Source organism: Caloenas nicobarica, chromosome 5, assembly GCF_036013445.1.
Source record: "Caloenas nicobarica isolate bCalNic1 chromosome 5, bCalNic1.hap1, whole genome shotgun sequence".
In the NCBI taxonomy this organism is placed as follows: domain Eukaryota; kingdom Metazoa; phylum Chordata; class Aves; order Columbiformes; family Columbidae; genus Caloenas; species Caloenas nicobarica.
Window position 1 is genome coordinate 6,658,185 of NC_088249.1, and position 21,138 is coordinate 6,679,322.

The 21,138-nt window shown below is 42.0% G+C and overlaps 1 protein-coding gene across 1 annotated transcript in view; it reads right to left on the minus strand.

The window, feature by feature from the left end:
• KCNH5 (potassium voltage-gated channel subfamily H member 5) overlaps nucleotides 1–21,138 on the minus strand; it is a 156,936-nt gene that overhangs the window by 133,554 nt on the left and 2,244 nt on the right. Inside the window, exons 2-3 of the mRNA XM_065636117.1 lie at nucleotides 10,272–10,395; nucleotides 3,388–3,494 (exon numbers count right to left, since the gene is read on the minus strand). Coding sequence (XP_065492189.1) covers nucleotides 3,388–3,494; nucleotides 10,272–10,395 — 231 coding nt within the window. The remainder of the gene's footprint in view (nucleotides 1–3,387; nucleotides 3,495–10,271; nucleotides 10,396–21,138) is intronic.

Sequence of the window (21,138 nt, forward strand, 5' to 3'; positions counted from 1 at the left end):
ACACATTGAGACAAGCTGCTTGCCCACTGTTATCCCATGGGCACCACTGCCCACCCCACCCAAATCTCCTCTAATGCACCGTATCTGGGAGCTGTGCCAGGAACTGCAGGATAGATGCCCAGAGGGTAACAAAGCCCATTTGGACTAGGACTACTGTGGGGAAGGTTAAAATCCACGAGGGTTCATGACAAAATTCAGCATTGCTGAACTGGGATTAAACCAGTAATTCACTAGCAGTAAACTGGAGAAGTGGGAGAGATGGGGGACTGCTTTTTGTGAGAATTCCAAAGCCATTATGCTGATTACTTGATTATCTCAATTCCCGGTTGCTAACCCAAGATAAAAGACTCTTTTCATAACTTCTATAACAGAGTGCTGCAGCTCTCTGGAGTAATACTGTACTTGCACTTATACCTGGTAACTCATCGGCACTCTTTGAAAAGCTCTGAAAACACAGAGGCAAAACAACCTGTACAACAGCTCTGATAAAAATCAAAGACGGAGGCAAGGCGGCTACTGCTGTAGAAGCAGCAACCTGGGCAAAAGCAGGCAAAGAGATTTCCTGAGTATTACCATATACATGTGTATATGCGTGTATATATATATATATTAAAAATATATATATATGCATGCTTAATATGGTTGCTGAATAGCTAGGTGAGTAGAGCTGAGCACTATATGTGAAGGAATGCAATAAAGCAGAAGAAAGTTGTAGCAAACTTTGAGGTCTGAATTTGAAACCTGCTAGCTGGGTTAAAATGCCAAGGGAGTGTGTGAAGTCAGCAGTTGTATGTATGCTACTGGAGAATGTCAGCTCTTAAAGATCATCTCCATGCCAAAGGAAAGAAGGATGGGAAAGCAACCCGAAAATCTCAAAATCTCCCTCTGCCAAAAGCAGGAATCGGTGAGAAAGAAAAGGTTGTGCCTCATAGTCAAAAACACGTGGTACCTCTGGACCTAAGGTTCTGCCACATAGTCAAAAATATATGGCACCTCTGGACCTGAGTTTGAAAATGTGGGCAGGAAGGTGCTCTGAAAGCACTGCAAGCCTCACGCAGGCAAAAGGAAGGGTCTCTGCAGGTGATAAACACAAGCCCTTCCACAGAGTAACTGTCTACATTTTGCAGAAGTATATTCTATACATGAATATTCTTAATTTCTTTACCCAATATTCAGCCTGAAGGATATAAAGGATAAACAGGCAGCTTCTTGAAGAACCTTCTTCTGCAAGGCTCAGAGTATGACAAATGAGAGCAAACCCAATGCTGAACTGGAGCCAAAACATGAGCCTATTAGTGTTAGCAAGAGGTTGAAGTCCTGGGCTCCGGGTGATGAAGGAAGCTGGTAACAGATGTTATGGATGAGATGACTCAAGCCCAAAAAGAAATATGAGGACTTTTCCATTAAGTCCTTCTATAATCCTGCATAACTTATGGAATGTATAGGCTTGGAGATATGGGCAAAGGTGAAGATTTTATTAAGGCAACTGCAGCTCAATAAATCTCTGAAGCATCATCAAGCTCCAGCGGGCAATCAACAACCCAAAGCAAAAAGAAACTGGCTTGTTACAGAAAAGTCAGCAAAAAAAGGCCTTCCTCTTTCTATACTTACATAAAATAGAAAGGAATTTAGTTCAGGACTGGCCCGTGCTAGAGCAGAAGCTGCCAGCCCAGTTAATCAGAGAAGCCAAGGTTGGAGAGAGCACTGGGTCTCTAGGACCCTTCTTGGAAACCACAAGGACACAGGGCATGGTGGTGCTGGGCACAACCACCTGCAAAGATTCCTAACACAAGTCTGTCCCAGGAAATTCCCCAAATGTAAGGGCATGTTCAGGTGACCCGCACAGGAAACAGGCAGAGAAGCAGAAAATCTAGAGAACAGACACATCCATATGGTGAGGAACCGAAAAGAGGTCATTTGGAGGGCTCTCCTGGGCACCTGCAGAAACAGCTGGACTTCAGACCTGTTTGTGCTTCTCTTTTTAGTTAAAGTGTTGGCTAAAATGCTTTGAAGCAGGCAGAACTGGAGAAATATAAAGACACTTCCTACTGTTTAAGTGCACGTGCAGGAAGATTTAGCCTAAAAAGGGAAAGTGCAAATAAAGCTTGAAGCATGCGAGTTTGTTCCAAGAAGGCGAGGTATCAGGGATGTCAATGAAAGGTATCAATGTCATGAAAGGTTTACGTGAGTTGCAGTGAAATGGGATGGTCAGGCACAGCTGGCACTTTCCTGAGGCTCACCATTACCTTCCCTCAGCCACGACATGCAGAGGAGAGCTCCAGCCTCACCCCAGCAAGGTGCTCCATGCCAGCACCAAAGCCCACCCGGGGGAGAACGTGGCCCCAGGTACTGGGCTCCAGGCAGCTGAACCAGGGGGAAAGCTCCTCAACAGCTCAGGAGCTGCATCCCGTACTGGGCAAGGAAAGCCAAACCAAAGAAAACATCTCCATCAAGATTGCTCTTGCCTTGGGTTTGACATGGCCACCATAGTAGCTGACTACTAGACTTGGTCTGCTCAGTGTAGAGGAACCAGGTTTTCTGAAGCACATTTCATCTGACGGTTTTGACTTTCTACCTTGGGAAGATGCCCTCTGTCAGTGGAGGAGGCTGCTCATCTACACTTACAGCAGCAGGAATTTCAACCACCAGCCTGGGAGACATGTCCACACTGCACAAGCCCAGCATGAGACCACACAATAGTGTGGGGTTTGCTTGGTATGTGCTATAACGTTAATAAGCCAGAAGTACTATCCACATATGTGGCAGGACAGAAAGTGTGAGTGGGGTGACACGCGGTTGAGACAAACTGAAGAAAATCATCCCTGGTTCTGGCAACCTCCTGTAAACCCAATGCCACCAAGAGGAAGGGAGTTAGGTCCTACATCTCATTAAGTTACACAATTCCCTGGTTTTCAAATCAATCCCTGGGTTATACGCCAGATTCAGTACTCTCACTAGAGCTCGTACGTGTTGGTTTACGCACCGCGGAGGCACTGCTGGGAGCATCCGCTCATGGCAGCCACGGCCTGGGTTCTCACTTGTGGAGACATGGGGGTGTTTCCTGAGAGATGTGGGGGAACCTCATTCAGGATTTCTTTTCACTTAACCCAGTCAGTTTTCCCTTCAGGGAAACAATCCTCCATACTAAATATATTTTGGAAAGGAGAAGTCAGACTAGAGACAGCAGGGAACAACTATTCTTGGCAATCTGAACACTCGTCGTGAAAAAAGAGCTCTTTTCTTCAGCTGTGGCAAACAAAATACCCATTTCTTCTCCAAATCTTACCCCAAATTTTCCCATATGGCAAAATGGAAAATTATTTTAGTCTGTTATATACTTTAAATATGTTTTATCACTCCCAACACCATACACAAATATATACATACTGTTTTTCTTGTAGAGGAGAATTTCAAAGCAGTTTGACTCATAGTTGTCGAAAGTCTGTCTGACTTTTTCAATGGTCTTCTTGTCTGTCAGTTCACCATACATAAAACTGAAAAAGAAAAAATAATTCTCTTTTTTCTAGACAAGCAACAACTTTGTTACGGTCACCTTAAACAGCATAAGCATTGGAAATACTATTAACTGTAATTTACCAAAGTTTAATTATCATTTATACTTCATTTAAATATTTAGAGTATCTGAAGGAAACCTACAATGGTGAGTAACCATGACCACCTTTTTACTGCAAATGACAGCAAATAAATCTACTGTAATGTTTCATTAAGTGCTTTTCTGAGCATATCTTTAAGGATATACAGTTAGAAAAAGAGCTGACAGCCTATAAAACCATTATTGCCACAGCTGCAGGGCATGAGAATATTGCTATCAAAACAGAGAAAACTGAAGAAAACCTCTAAAACCTCCCAAATTTTGTTCAATCCTCTTGAAAAGACTTGTGGAGGAGGAAGGGAAACTACTACAGGTAAAGGCTGTTGACTGAATCAATGGCTACAAATCTAATCTTGTCAAGATACATCTGGGACAATAGGATAATTGGAATCATTTTACTAAATACCTATTACAAAAGGAGGGAGAATTTAACCAATAAGAAGTGATGACTGTAATTCTCTGAAAATTCAGCACAGAAAGCAATTGTACGAGTTTTCTCAGTGCAGTTACATCTGCATTACTACCAGACAATGAAATTCACCTTCATTTTCCTTATTGTATACTGTATTTCTTTAATATTTCAGTGAAAATAAAACATTAAAATGCTTTTGGAGACTAATCCCTCTCCAGACTGACTATACAAAAATGGATTTTTAACTCTGCTGTTTCTTGACACTTGACTATCCCATCTTTGCATTCTTTTCCAGGTTAGACTTCCAGCTGGTGTAAGCAAACCCAACCCGCTGACCTTACTTTTGAAAGCCTTTGTAAGGAAGCAGTCAGGCTTTCATTGTCATTCTTTCCTGGATTAAAAATAAGCGAAGACTACTCTGTGCAAATTCCCAATTACAGAATTGAAGGAAAATGGAACGTGGGATAAAAGCTTTCAGACACTTGGATGAATATACTTTTAATTGATCTGACTTTTTTTTTTTTTTCCATTTTCTTTGTTCACAAACAGTTTGAGCTCCAGCTGAAACCTACAATGGACAACCCTAGGAATATGAAAGACAAAACAAAAGCTATCAGTGCATCTGTGGTTACAACGCAGGTTCTCTTTTATTGATCACAGACCTCCAAAGATTCAATAAACATTTTATGTTACTGTTCCGAAAGAAACAATAAAACAGTACAGTGGTAAGTGACGCGGCAAGCATTAAAATACTCAATGAAGGCCAGACCGTGAATCTTCTATTTACACAGCCAACTAAGGAGCGTAATGGGGCTGCTCCCAGAACAAGGTGCTGGCCAGCACAGGTGATGGAGGTAAAAGTGGAGCATCAGATCAACTACAACAGGCTGAGAGAGTTGGGGTTGTTCAGCCTGGAGAAGAGAAGGCTCCAGGGAGACCTTATTGCGGCCTTTCCGTGCTTAAAAGGAGCCGATAAGAAAGATGGGGACAGACTTTTTAGCAGGGCCTGTTGTGATAGGACAAGGGGTGATGGTTTTAAACTAAAGGAGGGGAGATTCAGGCTGGACATGAGGAAGAAATTTTTTACTCTGAGGGTGGTAAAACCCTGGCCCAGGTTGGCCAGAGAGGTGGTGGATGCCCCATCCCTGGAGACATCCCAGGCCAGGCTGGACGGGGCTCTGAGCAACCTGAGCTGGTGCAGATGTCCCTGCTCATGGCAGGGGGGGCACTGGACGAGCTTTGGAGGTCCCTTCCAACCCAAACTGTTCTATGATTCCCTATGTCACTACGGGTGCTTCTTTGCCAGTAACACATGGAGAGCCATTGATAAATGACATGCCATAACTAGTATCTTTGGGATGGCAACATAACGGAGACACCACAAAGGCAACTAATGTGAGGAGATGGTTCTACCAGGGCACAAGGCTTCATTAAGGTACCGCTTATCATTAGCATACATGTCCGTCTTTAGGAAACGCAAAACACAGCCTACTCCTCATTTTCAAATGACCTGTCTTTCCCAACTTCAGCTGATAACCTTTTATACATTTATATGTGGGATGACAACAAAAAGGGTTTGTTGGTTTTTTTTTTTCCTAAACTATGCCTTTTCTAATGCACTGATGAGGTAAAGCAGATCGCTCTCCTGCCTGCAAGACAAATTAAGAGCTGGTAGTTTTCACACAGCCTCTTGTGAAATTGAATTCTCTTTTTTGTTTGTTTTTGTTGTTTTTTTCTTGAGATTAAAAACCATATTTCTCATAGTTCTGAAGGAAAAAAAATAACAAGAATTTGTTAAAGTGCTTGACTTCACATAGCTTATAATACAGGAAGTCATCATTAGTTAGTGTTAAAATGACAAATAGTACTTGGCGTTCTGAGTGGTGGACGATACCAGTTAGCACTGCTGAATATAATCAATCAACTTTATGTTTTAAATTAAAGGCAGCTTATTATTGCAGTAAACCTGTAATACTGAAATCTTACATTATTTTCATATATAAAAGACAGTGGAATAATAAAAATATTTTTCAGAAGGCAATTTTTAACACCACTGAAGAAACCTCAAAGCCACTCACTGTGGAAGTTACGTAAGATCTTTGCTTATCACAGGTTTAATTTAATTTGGTCTGTCCTATTTTGTACACACGGACTGACTCCTACTTCTTCAGTCAATCACTCTGTCTTTTTCTGCCTCATGTTTTTTGTTATTTAGTGCTTGTCGAGTGCCTTCAGTGCAAACTGTACGAGAGATAAATACCAAAACTACCCTGCTACTGGGAATCTTACCACCTAGAAAACAGACTTATCAAAGAGAAACAAGACTTACTGAAATACTCGAGAGAAAGGCTCAATCTTAGATAATTTCCCCATCTCTGAAACAGACCATTTATCATTTAAGATGCCTAGGCCCCCACTTCCCTCTGAGAGCATCCCTTGGCACAGAGAAGCCCCATCTGAAGCTTTGTATCATGCTCTTCTGTCCTTTGCCAGGATCCAGAGCAGCAGCATCAGAACAGCTCCGGGTCTGCAGTGTGTGCCAGGGTGGTATTTAACAGCGGTTTGTGAGGAATTAACCAGGACAGAGGACAGGTGAAGCACAGAAGGTATACGACCCTGCATCCAATTTACAGCCGTCATCCAAAAGCGTTGGATGAAAACGCGTCAATTACAACAAACATCTACCCAGGAGGAACAGCAAATACAGATACACATCAATAGCTCCAAAACTGTGCAAGTTAAATACGGGGCACCATTTCTAAGGAGAAACGGTGCAGCTCCCTGGGTCCCACTGGTGTGCTCAGCAAGGTTTCCTTGTGTGGTTTTGGCAGTGCAAGGAGGCCTTCTCACGTACACAAAAATCAGGGCACCGAGGTGACACCCCGGTATCAAATCTAACTTTTTTCAAGTCCGCCACACTGCAAAATCCCATTTCTTTCAACATGGTGGGAATTTTACCATTAGCTTCACTGGAGCCAGGATTTCACTTGCGGACTCTTTAATCCCACTTATAATGGCAATAAATCAAAGCTCAGGAGAGCAGAGGTGCTGACTGGAGTGCTGCAAGTGTTTTGGTGGAAATACTGCCTGTAAACAACCACGTCAACAAGGAGATCCAATTCCATCCCCTTGTACAGCTGGAAGGCAACACACGAACAGGTTCTAAGAGTAAGTTTCCTCTTTGAAAACAAAACCAGCAAACAGCAACTCCCAGCCCAGCGCGGGCTCTCAGGTGCCAGCAAGGGTAAGCAAAGCAAGGCCTGGAGCAAATGCCAAGTGTGAAATTCCAGGATAGGTTTATTAACCAGCCACCCAAAGGGTACCTGCTCTTCCAAAGGCTTGATGAGAACAAGGGGCTTAAGTGATAAGCAACGATATTAGAAATCACTGATATTATCTGCAACATTAAATTGGGTTTTAATGTTTTATAACTGTTTATTCTTTCAATGTATTCATGAACATATACATTGTTGTGACTGTGGGCAACTGGTCATGAAATAAGTGGCTTTCCTGCATGCTGGCTCATCTATCAGTACACCTCCAGGCAGGGGTTTTTGCACGGTTAATTGAAGGTTAGACGTGTTGCAATTGCAGATGCCCGGTGCCTCCTGGACTGGCAGCTCATCTTCACTTGGCAGGGCAATGCTTCAACAGCACACAAGTTCTTCCACCTAAAAATTCCATGCATTTTAGCACTCACTTATAGCAATTATTCTATATATCCGCCCCAGCTACACATGCAACGCTGGGTGCCATATGCTCCCAGAAAGAATGCACATCAATTCCCATCACACAATATTTATGTAGCCTGACCCCTACGTACACTGTGCCTTTCATACAGTGGCCATGAAACTGAGGAGACTGGCACTTGCACTGAGATATTTCTAAGTGATTTTCCTGCCAATGGGCACATTGTTGCTGATTAAAAAGATGGGTGAAGTGCAAAATCAAATTGATTACCAGCTTGTCATAGGAACAACTAATTGCCTGAGCTGGGAAAAAAAAAAAAAAAAAAAAAATATCACTCGCACCTGCAGTGCCTTCAGTTTATCCACCCTTCCCTGTGATGAACATCAGCCAAGACCACCTGACACTGAATATGATGATGACATATGAGCATCCCCAGTGCTCATATGGGTGGGGTATGGGGTGGGACAGACAGAAAGAGGATATAGTGAATACTTGCTGGACTGCCCAGGAGAAAAACATGGGTAAAAGTTGATTTGAAGGCACCACACCTTACAGGCAGGGGCAAACTAATCAAATATTGCAAAATTTATAAATAGTCCTTTATCACATTAATGATGAGTAACAACAATACCTCAAATCATGAGCTAGATTTACATTGTTTGTATCCATGTATTTTTCTTTGGTTGGGTTTTTTGCACTAAAAATCTGTAAAAACAGACCACTCCTAAACCTGCAATAGAGGGGTGGCACCACAGCACTCTTACCCCAGAGCACTTGCCTTAGAACAGTAAAGAAAACATCTATAAGGCAATTTTTATGTATAATGTAACATAATCTGGGCATAACATCAAATCTAGACTGAAAGCACGACTCAGAAAAGAATATAAGTAATAGACCCAGATGTCAAAAAACCTCCAATGACATTCTACTGAGTAAGCCTAAGCAAGCACCATTGGCCTTCAAGACTATTTTCTATTCCATACAGCTGCATAGCTCTTCATTAGAGCAGCTCCAAAGACATTGCTCTGGAAGGTGACATGCTGCATGTCAGACCATGCCAAAAACCTCTCCAGCTCTCTTTTAATCTGCAAAGACTGGGATGACTCCTAAGAAGCAGGAAGCATCACACTGCATACATAACTTCACCAGCTAAGACCCAGAAACAAAAGAAGAACTAGCCATGCTTTGAGATCCAGAGGCAGATGTATAGAATGAAGATTAAAGAAAAAAAAATCATTGCTAGCAATTCCATTTTTGACAATAATTCCTCCTTGAATTTGCATCTGTATGATTCACCTGTAAGATCCATTTAAATGTGGCCAAAGCAGGCTTCTCGTAAATGGTAACTAGAGCCCATATTCACAAAAAGCACTCGAAAGGAATCAATCTTTTGGTCCCCTCAGTATTTTTAGGCACAGGGGAATCATTATGAGAGAGGTATTGCTAAATCTTCACTTCCTCAACATTTTCCTACAATCCCATTCTATATTTATAATTATTTTAACGTGCACAGACTCTAAAAGTGCTGGCTCATAGGAAACTTGTACAATTCAATAACCAGGATAGCAGACAGCAAAGGGGAAAGCACATATGTATATCCGGGATGGCTGTGATAAGGCTGTTTTCTTCAGCCTCACTGAGTCTATTGACTCTATTGCTACTGTGCAAATGAATATTTCATTTCAGCAGCACGTGCCTGTCTCTACTCCATTGCCTATTAGAGGACATCCAGCTGCACAGAGCAACCCTGGACTCCTAAGGCTTCCTCCCCTTCCCTGCACATGGGAGTAGCAACCACACGTCAGCACCTGTCTCTCAAAAATCATCACTGTAGATATGCAGCCATCTCCTCCCAGTGCCTGGGGTTGGTCACTCCCTGAACACATCAAATGAAAACCTACAGAAACTTGTGTCTCAATCATTCTTTATTGCCTCTGCCCCTCATTTACTTTGCTCATGCACACGCATTAGGGTTTCAGTCTTTCCTTAAAGCATCTCCTTTTAAAGGATGCAGCAGACAAGGTGCAGATGCACGTCTAAGCATAAATCACAGCTGCCTGCTCCTCAAAGACCACCAACAAAAGGAAAGAGCCATAAAGCTGCAATGCTTAGAGTAAATATATCATCAGCCTTATCACTCTCTCAGGAACAAAGACATAGTTTGCACTTTACTGTGTTGCTGTGTGTGTGTGTGTCAGAACAGGGACCAACATGGGCTATAGAATAGCCCACTGCAATCTGGCTTGGTAACAGGAGAATTAAAAAAATCTAGTAAAAAACTCCTTTCAAATATATTACCTAAACCCCCACTTTCTTTATTGGATCATTAGCCAGAGCACATTAGTAGTGATATTAGCCAGGATAAATTTCAAAGTGCTTTACCATGTCCTGGATAAGTTGCTGGTTTCATTCATTTAAACCCTGCCTCAGTACTTTAATTTCTGCAAAACAATGCTTTTCTTATATCAATCCTTTTTTCCATAACCTCATTGTTCTTTCCAGCAGATTATAATTTTAAAAATGCATTGAGTGGCAATGAACAGGCAGTCGGCGTACCTGCAAGTGCTACTCTTCTGCATGACGTCAGCTCGATGATATCCAGAGAGTTTACAAAAACCGTCATTACTATAAACTACAGGCCAGTCCACAATCTGGGCATTTCCCAACAAAAAACTGGATTCTGAAAAGAGAAAAAGAGAGAAAGGACTGTTGTCAGTGGCAAATTACATTTAAATCCTCCATGTGTTATACAGCAGATGCAGAGTTATTCATGACGGTAACTTCTATTGTAAAATTTCAGACAGAACTGAAATCAAAATAGACACCAGAAAAGAAATCGTAATGAAACAGGGCAATTCCTGGTAACGTAAGTTGGTTCTTGCACCCAAAATACTGATATAAGCACCAACACTTCAGCAATTTAGAAAGGATTCGTTTATTCACAACAACTGGGCAAGGCATCATGTTTGATTTTCATTTCATATGTATCGTGAAATCAAACTTAAATTAACTTGCAAACTGAGTTTTAAATGCTGAACTGTATGTGTGCCCAACGCTGATGACGACCCTCTTGCTTAAGACAAGAAAACTCTTCCTCCTGGCGGGTCCTGGTCTGATTTGCAGGACACAGCCAGCATCCCTGGGATGAGGGACAGAGAACACCAGGAGCCACTGGGGACGGGTGGGATGTGCCCACCAGATCCCGTGGGACACCACCAGCCACATCATGCCTGGGAGCGCAGATTATTAAGTGACCCACAGGGAAATTCAGCATGATCAGGGAACCGATGAGTGCCAAAGGCACTTACACATTGAAATAATGCAAAACACGTAATGAATTTCAGTGGCGGCCTACTAAAAATGCAAATAGGTGGCTTGGGCTCATCCTAGTAACAGGCATCCGTTGCCATAAATACAAAATATGGGTAGGGAGAATTTCTAGGAGGCTGAACTCAGGTTTAAATATCACTTCGGCCATCTGTTTTTCAGTCAGTGCCTACAGTATATTGGCACAGACTGGCACCAACACATTATTACTTAGTCCTAAAATAGTTTTATTCACTAGCTTAGAAAGATTATTCCATTCCTGCTTTTAGCAAGGCGTTTCCAAAGAAGGAAATACCCATTTTGTTTAAACACAATGTTGTGGGATTTTATGTTCATCAATGCCTTAAACATTCCTAAATTTGTTTCAGAACTAATATTCTCACTTAGTAGAGGTTCTCAAATTCTAGTCTGTGATGATCTTCATAATTTTCTTAATTTTACTATTAGTTTTCCATTTCATTTTGACAGCAGCTATGGAACTAACTGGTCCCAGTCATTGATGCTAAAACGCTATTAAAATATAACTATTAACAATCACTGCTGTGTAGAAATTATAGAAAACATTCCTTTCAGCAGTTCTCGTGGGAAAAAAATTAAGGCGATTTTTACCAATTTTCCTCATAATAACCAAAGAATAGCTATGCCAATTACTTACAGACATATACTCAGGTGCACACATTCATTTTCACATAGAAGTGACACTGGGTTTGCATGAGCTACACATGCCATTCTCAGGGTATTTATAACTGGATAATTCATTATGCAAACATTATTCTGTTGCAGAAGGAAAGTGTACTGAAAAAAAAATACTATGTCTTTCTTTTTCATTTATAAGCATGCATTTGGAAAAAAAATAATCTGGAGATTATTGGATTTTCTATAGAAAAGCATATTAAAAATATTTAAAAGCCAAGCAATGTGAGAAATAGAAGCTTAGATTTTGTGGAATCTAACACTTTTAAGCTCAAAGAATTTATTCGAATCCATAACAAATATTCTTAAGCCTAAATACCAACTTTAAAAATTTGCTTTCCTACCCAAAGGGAGATAGATGTCCTCGCTACAAGCAGCAGGGGACACGGAGCAAAGCCTGAGCATTACATAAAATCTCCCTGGCTTTCCGCAGCCCTTTCTGCACGAGGGGCTCAGCCCGGCTCCCCTCAGCACCGTGCAGATACTAACACAGAGACATCCTCACCCCATGGAAACCAAAGGGTTCACTAGAGATCATCCTATTGGGTTGATGTTCCCTCAGCACTTTGCATCTTCTCCAATTAGGAAAAGGGGAGACACCACCCTAAACCTGCCAGGCTCCCCTCGTGGCCACCACCCTCCCACTACTGCACCCCAGCAGCTGGAGAGAACGGGAGCACGAGCAATTTTTAATTTCCCATCCCACAGGGAAACAACCAGCATTACAAGTCCACCGGTTAGATTTGGAAGGAGATTTCTTTATGGGATTATCTTTCGCTGAAGTTTTGCTCGCATATCTAGATACAATAGGCACAGCCTGGGTGATGAGAGACTGCAACATCAAACTCACTTGTGGATGCTGTGCACATCTGGGTGCTCGCCAGAGGACCACAGTCCAAAAGCAGCTAATTCTGCTTTGAAGCCTTCCCATCTGACAGACATAATCTTGATTATTTCAGGACACAGTACACAACAGAAGATATTAATACATGTTGCAGCCAGCAGCCATCATACAGCATTTAATTGTTGTCTTCTATGGATTTTAAACTTGTTTACATCTGAGAGTCTCAAAATACTTGATGAGGCATTCACTAAACTGATGAAATCCACCAGAAACTTGGGATGGAACAAAACATAAAGTCAAAATATTGATAGTTAAAAAAAACCCCATAAAACTAGAAAAAAATGGACACTAGAAGTATCTTGGTAGATGCTAGTATTTGTAAGGTTAGATAAGATATCTAGTAGATGTACTAGGAACTTGACCAGATATTAGAATATGTTTTCTTTTGTCCCCATGAATTTTCCTTTACTGAACTGACTTCTTTTTCACCCCGGTCTTCTAAGCAAATAAGGCTTATTCATCCATGCTCAGCACGTGAATATGTACGTGTGTGTCCTATTCCAACTGGAGAAAAATCTTGAATCAATGTTTGCATCTTGTTAGAGACCAAAGAATCTAACTGGGCACAAAGCCATAGGAACCCGTGTTTCAGTGAGCAGCTTGATAAAATTTAAGGAAGCACAGGTCAGCATCTGATCCCGGGGTTTTATTGTGTACTCAGGTTTCAGCATCCACAGGACTCCATGCCTACCCTACATTTTGTCAGGAGTCACGTTATTTTCTCCAACCAATACATACATTAATTCTTCTCTATTTCTACAGTTTCTACAGATCAAAACTTTAGGCAGATTTAGCTTTAATTAGCCACTTCATACCCTGCTGTAAACCTCCAAAGGCTGTACTGGATGGCTGCACAATTTGAGAGAACCTCTTTTTTTTGGCTATAATTTGTTAAACTTGCAGAGTGCAAAGGGACACAGGGGAGTTTTTGCTTTGAGTTCTCTGCTATGACTCCTTGTATATTCTCTCAGCATGTCCCCGTTTTGGAGCCAAACCTTGGTCAGCAACACAGACTCCTTAGTAAAGAATATAATCTTAGGGTTTCTAGGAGTTTTGTGTAGTTGGAGAAGAGGCTGCTTTACATCACGTCATCACCACTAACCATTCGTGAAAGTCCATTTCTGCAGTTACCTCCCCTGTGGCTGGGTCCTAACAGCCCATCCTGGACTAAGTCCATCTGCATACCTGACTTCCATATTTCTACAACTCAGTTACATGGTTTCCTTAGTAAGAAAGTTAAATCACAGTTTCCTCTTGAGTTAAGATTTCCATCAGTCTGATTATGGCAAATTCCACTCTGTTCCATTTCCAGCTGGCTGCTTGAACCAGGTGTAAGAGACAAGAGTTGGAAAAACCTCATTTCTTCTCCATCTCCAGTCGCCATGGGGCAGCCTAACACCAAAAATGAGCCTGTACCCTTCCTAACACAATTGGCTACGTGTTCTTCCTGGCCTCCTTTGCCAGCAGCTCCAAAGCAAGGACCCTCAGCCAAGGAGACCTTGATGTCCCTCTGTGCCCTGCTGTAGTGACCCTGTAGTGAACTGCTATAGCAACCTCTTAGCACAAGCCAGGTCTTCATCCAAGCAGACCAGCTATAGTAAAAGACCTGCCTGGAGGCTGCCGACTGACTTGCTCCTTACTGAGACACATCCATACTCATTGCATGCAACAGGGAGGAACCCAAACCACATCTATTCACCTGGTGGCAGCCCAGGGACATGCCCCACCGGCGTTGCTGCAGCCAAGCACTGGGTGCACCTCCATCATCAAACCCCGGGTTCACTTCTGATCCTTCCCTTCCCCATATGGCCCACACTGCACATCGCTTAGTTCACACCAAAGATCTTTTTTGGAGTGAGCCAGAGGACTTTTAGATAATCGGTCTTTTCCAAAGCACGGGTATGAGCGCTGCACTGCCACACACCACAGAGCGCCTCCCCAGGACAGATGCCTTCTGCAAGACAGACCCAGACTCAGACTCCCTGAGTCTGGATTCAATACATAAGAGCTATATTCTGCAAGCTATTTTTTTAAAAGAATGCATTCTATTGGAGGTATTCTCAAGGAAAAGTATTTCTTAACAGAATTTAACTACTAATAACTGGACAACACTGAACGCAGCCACTACATCTACACCAGAACACCTGAATTTACTCAGTTTTTAAGTATACCCTGACTTCACTGAAAGAAAAGTGTCACAACAGGGATTGCCAAGGATAGCCAAAGTAATGCATAAATACAGCTCGCATTCTGTAGTAAGACACTGGTAACTAAAACTTGTGCAATACCTGTGCTGTGGGCCAGAAAGGAAAGTCTCTCTCCATGTACAGCAGCACCCAATCTCAAAAGCATTTTACTATGGACACTGGGAATTTCTCCCCTGGTCCGCGAGACACTGGCCATGGCTGAATGCAGGACAGTAAATCTGACAGATCAATCATCTGATCCAGTATATGAAACTCTGTGCAACTGGGATCCAGATTACCATGTGGTGATCTCTCACGCTCTGAAAACATTAACATGCAGCTAAATTCAAATCTTGCACGATGATTAAACTGAAATGTCTGGTAATGCATTCAACCTTGCCCGGGTTTCCCCGATACACTGAAAATGCCTTTCCACTTTTCATTTCCTTAGAGATAAAAGTCAATTTAAAAGTCGATTTTTATTATTTCTAAGCTTGTCTGGATGTCATTGCCTCCACCAATCATTTTCTCCACTCATCCCCCTTTCCGATATATTGTAGAGAGCCCAAATCACAAATCTGTAGGTTATATAAGTTCTTTGAGTAGACACATCTAAACACCAGTGTCTGCCCATAAGAGAGCGGGGAAGCAGGGCTCAGCCAGCAGACTCGCCTTTCTCAGAGTTGCTAAATTCCTCTTAGAAAGTCAGCAGGCGTTTTATTAGCTAATATAACTCTCCTATTTACAAGGTTTAATGCCGATGACAAGGAATTGGGGTATTAGAGACATACAGTTAGCAAAACTTCAGGCTGGAAAACACAACTGAGGAAAACAATTGTTAAAGGCACCATATTTGCTGTTGCTGTGCTTGTATTTTGTAAAAAGGCACTTTTGTACAAAGGCAGTCTATGCTGTAGGGCAGCAAGCCTTTAATCTTTATCTTGTAGTAGCTAATACTCAACACGGTGCTGAGCTTTGTTTTGTTTTTGTTTTGTTTTAAAAAAAAAAAAAAGACAGTTTGCAAGCAAGTTTTTAACAAAATGCCCAAAGCAGTGTAAAATTCATGTTATGTAATCACGGGAGAGCAAGAACAGCTAAATCATTCCAGGAGATATGCTTAGCCAAGTGAGAAATGTTGTCACTAACCGTCTTTTCTGAAGAATGCTTGGGTACCACTTATAACTAAAATTGTTTAAATCACCATTTTTGAATTCTATCTCTACCCAAGAAAATAGGCAACTAATCTTTTTAGAGAAGTCACCATTGAAAAGATTTTTTTTTAAAAAAAAAATGAATCAGTAGCAGAACACAAGTAGTAATTATTATTATTATTATAATAAAAAGAAGCAGTTTTTCAATCTAGGAATAAACTCCTAGCTCAAGCAACTTTACACAGAGCTGTCCTTTGGAATTACACCTTTCCATTGCAGAGCAAGTGCAGTCCAGACCTGACAGGCTCTGTGAAACGCCTGGAATTTGCCTTTTTTGCTAATGCTGTCTTATAAAAGCCCCAAACCACTTAAACTGCTGTCAGCTGACTCTTCTTATAACTACACAGGGTCAGCATATTGCTGCAGCCTTGTTTAGATCATCTTGGAAAACTCGTGTGTGCATTGGAGAGGTGGGGGTCCTAGAAATATTCTCATTTTTTATTTTCTTTTAGGTCTCCTGAGCAAGTCGTGGCCCTGATAATACATATTTCTACTGGTGTTATTTAAAGCGACTCCAGCCACGTGCTTAAGACGTATTGAATCCTCACAAAATAAAACAGAAAATCCTAAATCCTTTTGGAAGGTGCTGCCCTCTGAAATCAGCCCCAACAGGCACCAACATCCCTCCAGCTCTGGGATCTGCTGCAAATAAACCACTGGGCTTGAAGCAGAAACCTCCACCAGCACCTTGTACTCCTCGCTATAAAACAACATCGCTGTTTTCTAACAAAGCTACTATTTCCCCCGTGTCTTTAAAACATGCAAAACATCAGTGTCATCCAATTTATCGAGCACAGTAAGTGCGGCTTGCCTGAAAAAAAAAAACACTCTCAAAGGACTAGCTCTTTACATCACCTTTCTCTACCAGTGTTGTTTTTATTTAATACTCATATTGTGGAAATAGAAGGAGTGTTAAACCCAGAGCAAGATGCCACCATATCAACTATGCTAAAATGATCTATTTCTTGCCCCAAATAAGTGTACCTCAAATAAAACAAAAGATAAATAATCCAGCATCAGCTGAAATATTAAATCCACGTCTAAGTCACTTAGCTGGGAACACAACAGCTTTCAGCAATTTAGCAAGCGAGGTCAAGAAGAAAGATTAGAGTCTACCTGGAATTTACCTCCTGAAAACTTTAAAAATTAACTTTAATCATTCTGAATATGAAAGGCCACCAACAGCGCAGTTCCCTGCCTTTATTGTGGCAAAACATCATTGACCTCAGGAAGAGTTTGGAGTCAATAATGACAAGACAGTGTCCCTATGAGTTGCTTGCTAAATGACATTTCATACAATTCTGATCACAGGTTCCTCCCTACACATTCATTTACCCAAGAGTTAAGTTAATCCTCACCTATCCTGGTTATCTTATCAATGCCACCGCTGAATCTGTTCTCTATTAAAATTATGCAGAACACATCATAGATGTAGCAAGACTAAATTTAAACTGCAGCACACTGTAAGTCTCCAGAAAGCCACACAGGCATCCTCAAGGAGCAACCAAAAATCAGATTTCTAGCTTTATACAAGCGAGAGCGCTTGCTTCACATTCCCAGATGAGAAAATTGAGGTAACGGTAGTTCTTCAGACACGGGGGCTCCTCTTGCAAACACTCAGCCCGAAGCTCGTCCTGGCTGCAGTTTCACAGAGCGTGGTTGTACCTCAAAAAATCTGTTTGGGCAGAGAATCGTCTGCCTCTCCCATGTTCCCCTCTCTGTGCAAGTGGCTGAAGCAAAACTATCAACAGCAGGGACCCCAGCCCCATATCGAGGGGCTGCTCCAGGCAAGGCTCCCAAGGGGGGATTCACACATGGGTGCAGGATCGGGCTCTGGCTGTCGGGGCTACCCAGGGCTTGGCATTTAAAATAGCCGGTCACCAGCTGTGCTAAACAAGCATCAGACTTTTTGTTTGTTCTTTCCTGAAAACAGGTCATTAGAGTGCTAACTCCAAAGTTGTCTTCTATTACTTAATTTTATCAAATCAGAAAGCGCTATTTTTTAGTGAATGCTTTCCAGAAGAATAACTTAAAAATCCTAGTTAGCCACCAAACATTACCCTGCTAAACAGGCTAATTAAATATATTTCCACAGCTCACTAACTTGCTGACATTATTCTTTGGCTGTATACTCTTCCAACAGCAATAAAAAACCTGGATGTTTACTCAGGAAATTAAAAAAAAAAAAATCAATAATTTCATTTTTCTCTCTCAGATTTAAACATGAACCTGGGAATGCAACAACTCTTGAAGTGACCTCTTGTGGCAATTGCTCGGCAGTGCTCAAGCCTCCCCCAGAACAGAACGACTCTCCCGTCACCCCAACCCAGTCCCAGCAACGCACACAGAAATATTAGAAAGAGAAGACCTACAATTTACAAAGCAGCTGATGAAACCTCAAGGAAATCCACCTATTCCTTTAGCTAATGACACAGCATTGTTTGGGCTTCTGAATTAACACAATGGTATAGAGCTGTGATAATATTTTTCTTAAAAAAAAAATAAATAAACACATATAAAATAAAAAAATTTAGACCATGTAAAACATGATTTCAGCATCAGTCAGATATGCTTAACCCTTCTGCGCTCCGCAAGCCAACTTGAAAAGTAAGGAAAGCAGGGCACTTGCAATTGAAAACTCCTCACAAATGTCATCTAGTAATGCTTCTTAGTTTAAAAATCCACTTCCCAAAAATCCAGTTTCCAAAAATCCAGTTTCCAAAATCCTACTTATCAGCAGGTCCCCTGCAGTCATAGAAACTGCAAAAGGAACCCTCTGCCTTCAAATGCCCAAGAAAGCCCTAATGACGTAAGCTCCTTGGTCACCCCTTCAGCAACTTCTCCACAGTCAACTGAACTGGAGGACGGAAACTTTCACCCACAGTTTATTGCGTCTTTATGTGGAGATTTAGGGAACTGCTGAGGGATGCATTTTTTTCAGAGGAACCCCAATGACAGACATCCCATAAACTTGAGGTAACCTGCATTATAGAACTTTTTCTCTGCAGGGTGTATAACTCAGATCAGATGAAAATGCAGCTTGTTTTAATTGAGGGGAGAGAAGCCACAACGCGTCATGTCCTGTGAGACCAACAACGTTCTGTCACCCTGCGAGACACCAGGTACGCTACATGGGTTGGTAAGGAGGAGAGGCAACAGACGCTTATTTTATCTATTATACTAGTGCAATAAAAATGAAAATGGTGTCTTAGCACTATAGATGTGACACTTATTTCCCTCCCCCTTCCTGGGTAACCTGCCTTGGCAACACAGTCACCTGTAAATGAGGCTGATCCTTTCGCCCACCAAAGTCACAAGGCCCCAGCAGGGCGCAAAGCTCTGTCTGAACGAAACACTTCATAGGAACATAGCAAAAAGCTGAAAAAGGCCAAGAATTAAATGCTAGCTTCATTAAAGTTCACGGTAAAATTTCCATGTAAGCCTTACAAAGCCAAGATTTCAGCCTAAGTGTCAAAATACATTTGCGAAAGACCTGAAAGACTCATTTTGCTGAGAAAGCTTCTAAGAGTTATTGCAACAGAAACAATAACCAATAATGAGGACTCTTATATAGGTAAGACTATATATAGCCTTTCACTAAATTAAGCCCCTCTTCCAGACTGTTAGCACTCCTTATTGCATAGTACCACAAACTCCCAGCGTTAACCTTTTCCCAAACTCCGTGATGCTGTGCGAGGTCAGTATCAGCAGGAGCTCTGAATACGCTGAAGAAGCAACCAATAATATTAGTAATAATGGGCACAGACTGCTGAGAGCATCTTAGGAGAGAACACTGCCCTAAGGAAGACCCTTATTAAAAGTCCAAAAATACTAATGGCAGTAAAAGGCAGTCACCTTAATGTGATTTAACCCAGTGCTCTCACAAAACACCTTTTCTTTCAGCTCAGCAAAACACCTGGTGTTCTTAAGATCCAGGGCACAGTCAAGGCTGTAGCCAGGTCGTATCAGCATCACATATGAGGCTTTGTGAGCCTCAGATAAGACCTTTACTCGATGTGTTTTCACTGTGCTTTAAAAGGAAAAAAAAAATGCAGAGAGTGCACGGAGATAACCCTGGAGACAGACCTGTGTGTCCTGCGGGCTTGTCCCCCTTCACCGATCGCAGCAGTTGGTCTAACAACAGACCCTGCTTTTCCTCACCGACTTCGCCCCTCCTCGAGTGGAGCTCAGCTGTGGCGTGGGCAAAGAACCCACAGAGCAGCTCAGAGGTCGCCCTCCACCACCAAATGCTTTAGGAACCACCTGCAACCTGCCCCTGTCCAAAAAAGCAAAGTATGCCACTGCTCTAAATACTTCACAAGCTCCAGGGTGTAAAGTGGCCTCCAAAAGAGGGGTTCCCCAGACAGAGGGACACTGTGGGACCCCCTCATCGCTTTAGCAGTCATTCCCACCCTTCCCACATGTGTTGGCTGGGAGGTGAATGCCCAGCATGGCAGCCCAGAAATCCCACTCCTCCCTATGGAGAACAGAAGAGCCACAGCCACCCCATTCTGTTCTGCAGGGCTATTTGATGTTTTTCTCATAACCGACTCACCCTGGGTGCTTCCCTCACAATTTTCACCTCATTTGTAGCCAAAGCTGGGGTGAAAAGGAAAAGTTCACAACATTCCTAAATAGAAATGCATAAATAATGCTGACAATTGAATGTATGATTGCTTTAAACACTAGGCTGGCCACCACACTAAATGTGCACACCATGTTCCCACTAGGTCACTTCTGACTTCCCACATTTTAAAATGACTGCTATTTTGGCTGTAAATTTTGTTATTCAGATCCATCTCTGGCAATTCTGCATAATTTCTCTCTACGTACATTTTGAAACCATTGCTTCCATTCCACCTGAAAAAGAGCCTATCTGCCAAAATACCTGTCTACTTTTTTCCGGCCATACCTATTGCCTAAGAAAAGACCTTACCTCTATCTACAAATCTTCTCCTGGTTGGTGAGAAAAGATTTATGGTCAAGAAGTGTGATGGGATTGCATAAGTGTGAGAAATCTGAAAAGACAGTGTTCTCTAACCAGGAAAAGTGATAGAAGTGCTTTTTTTTTGAGGATGCTAAAGATATATTTTAAAAAACAA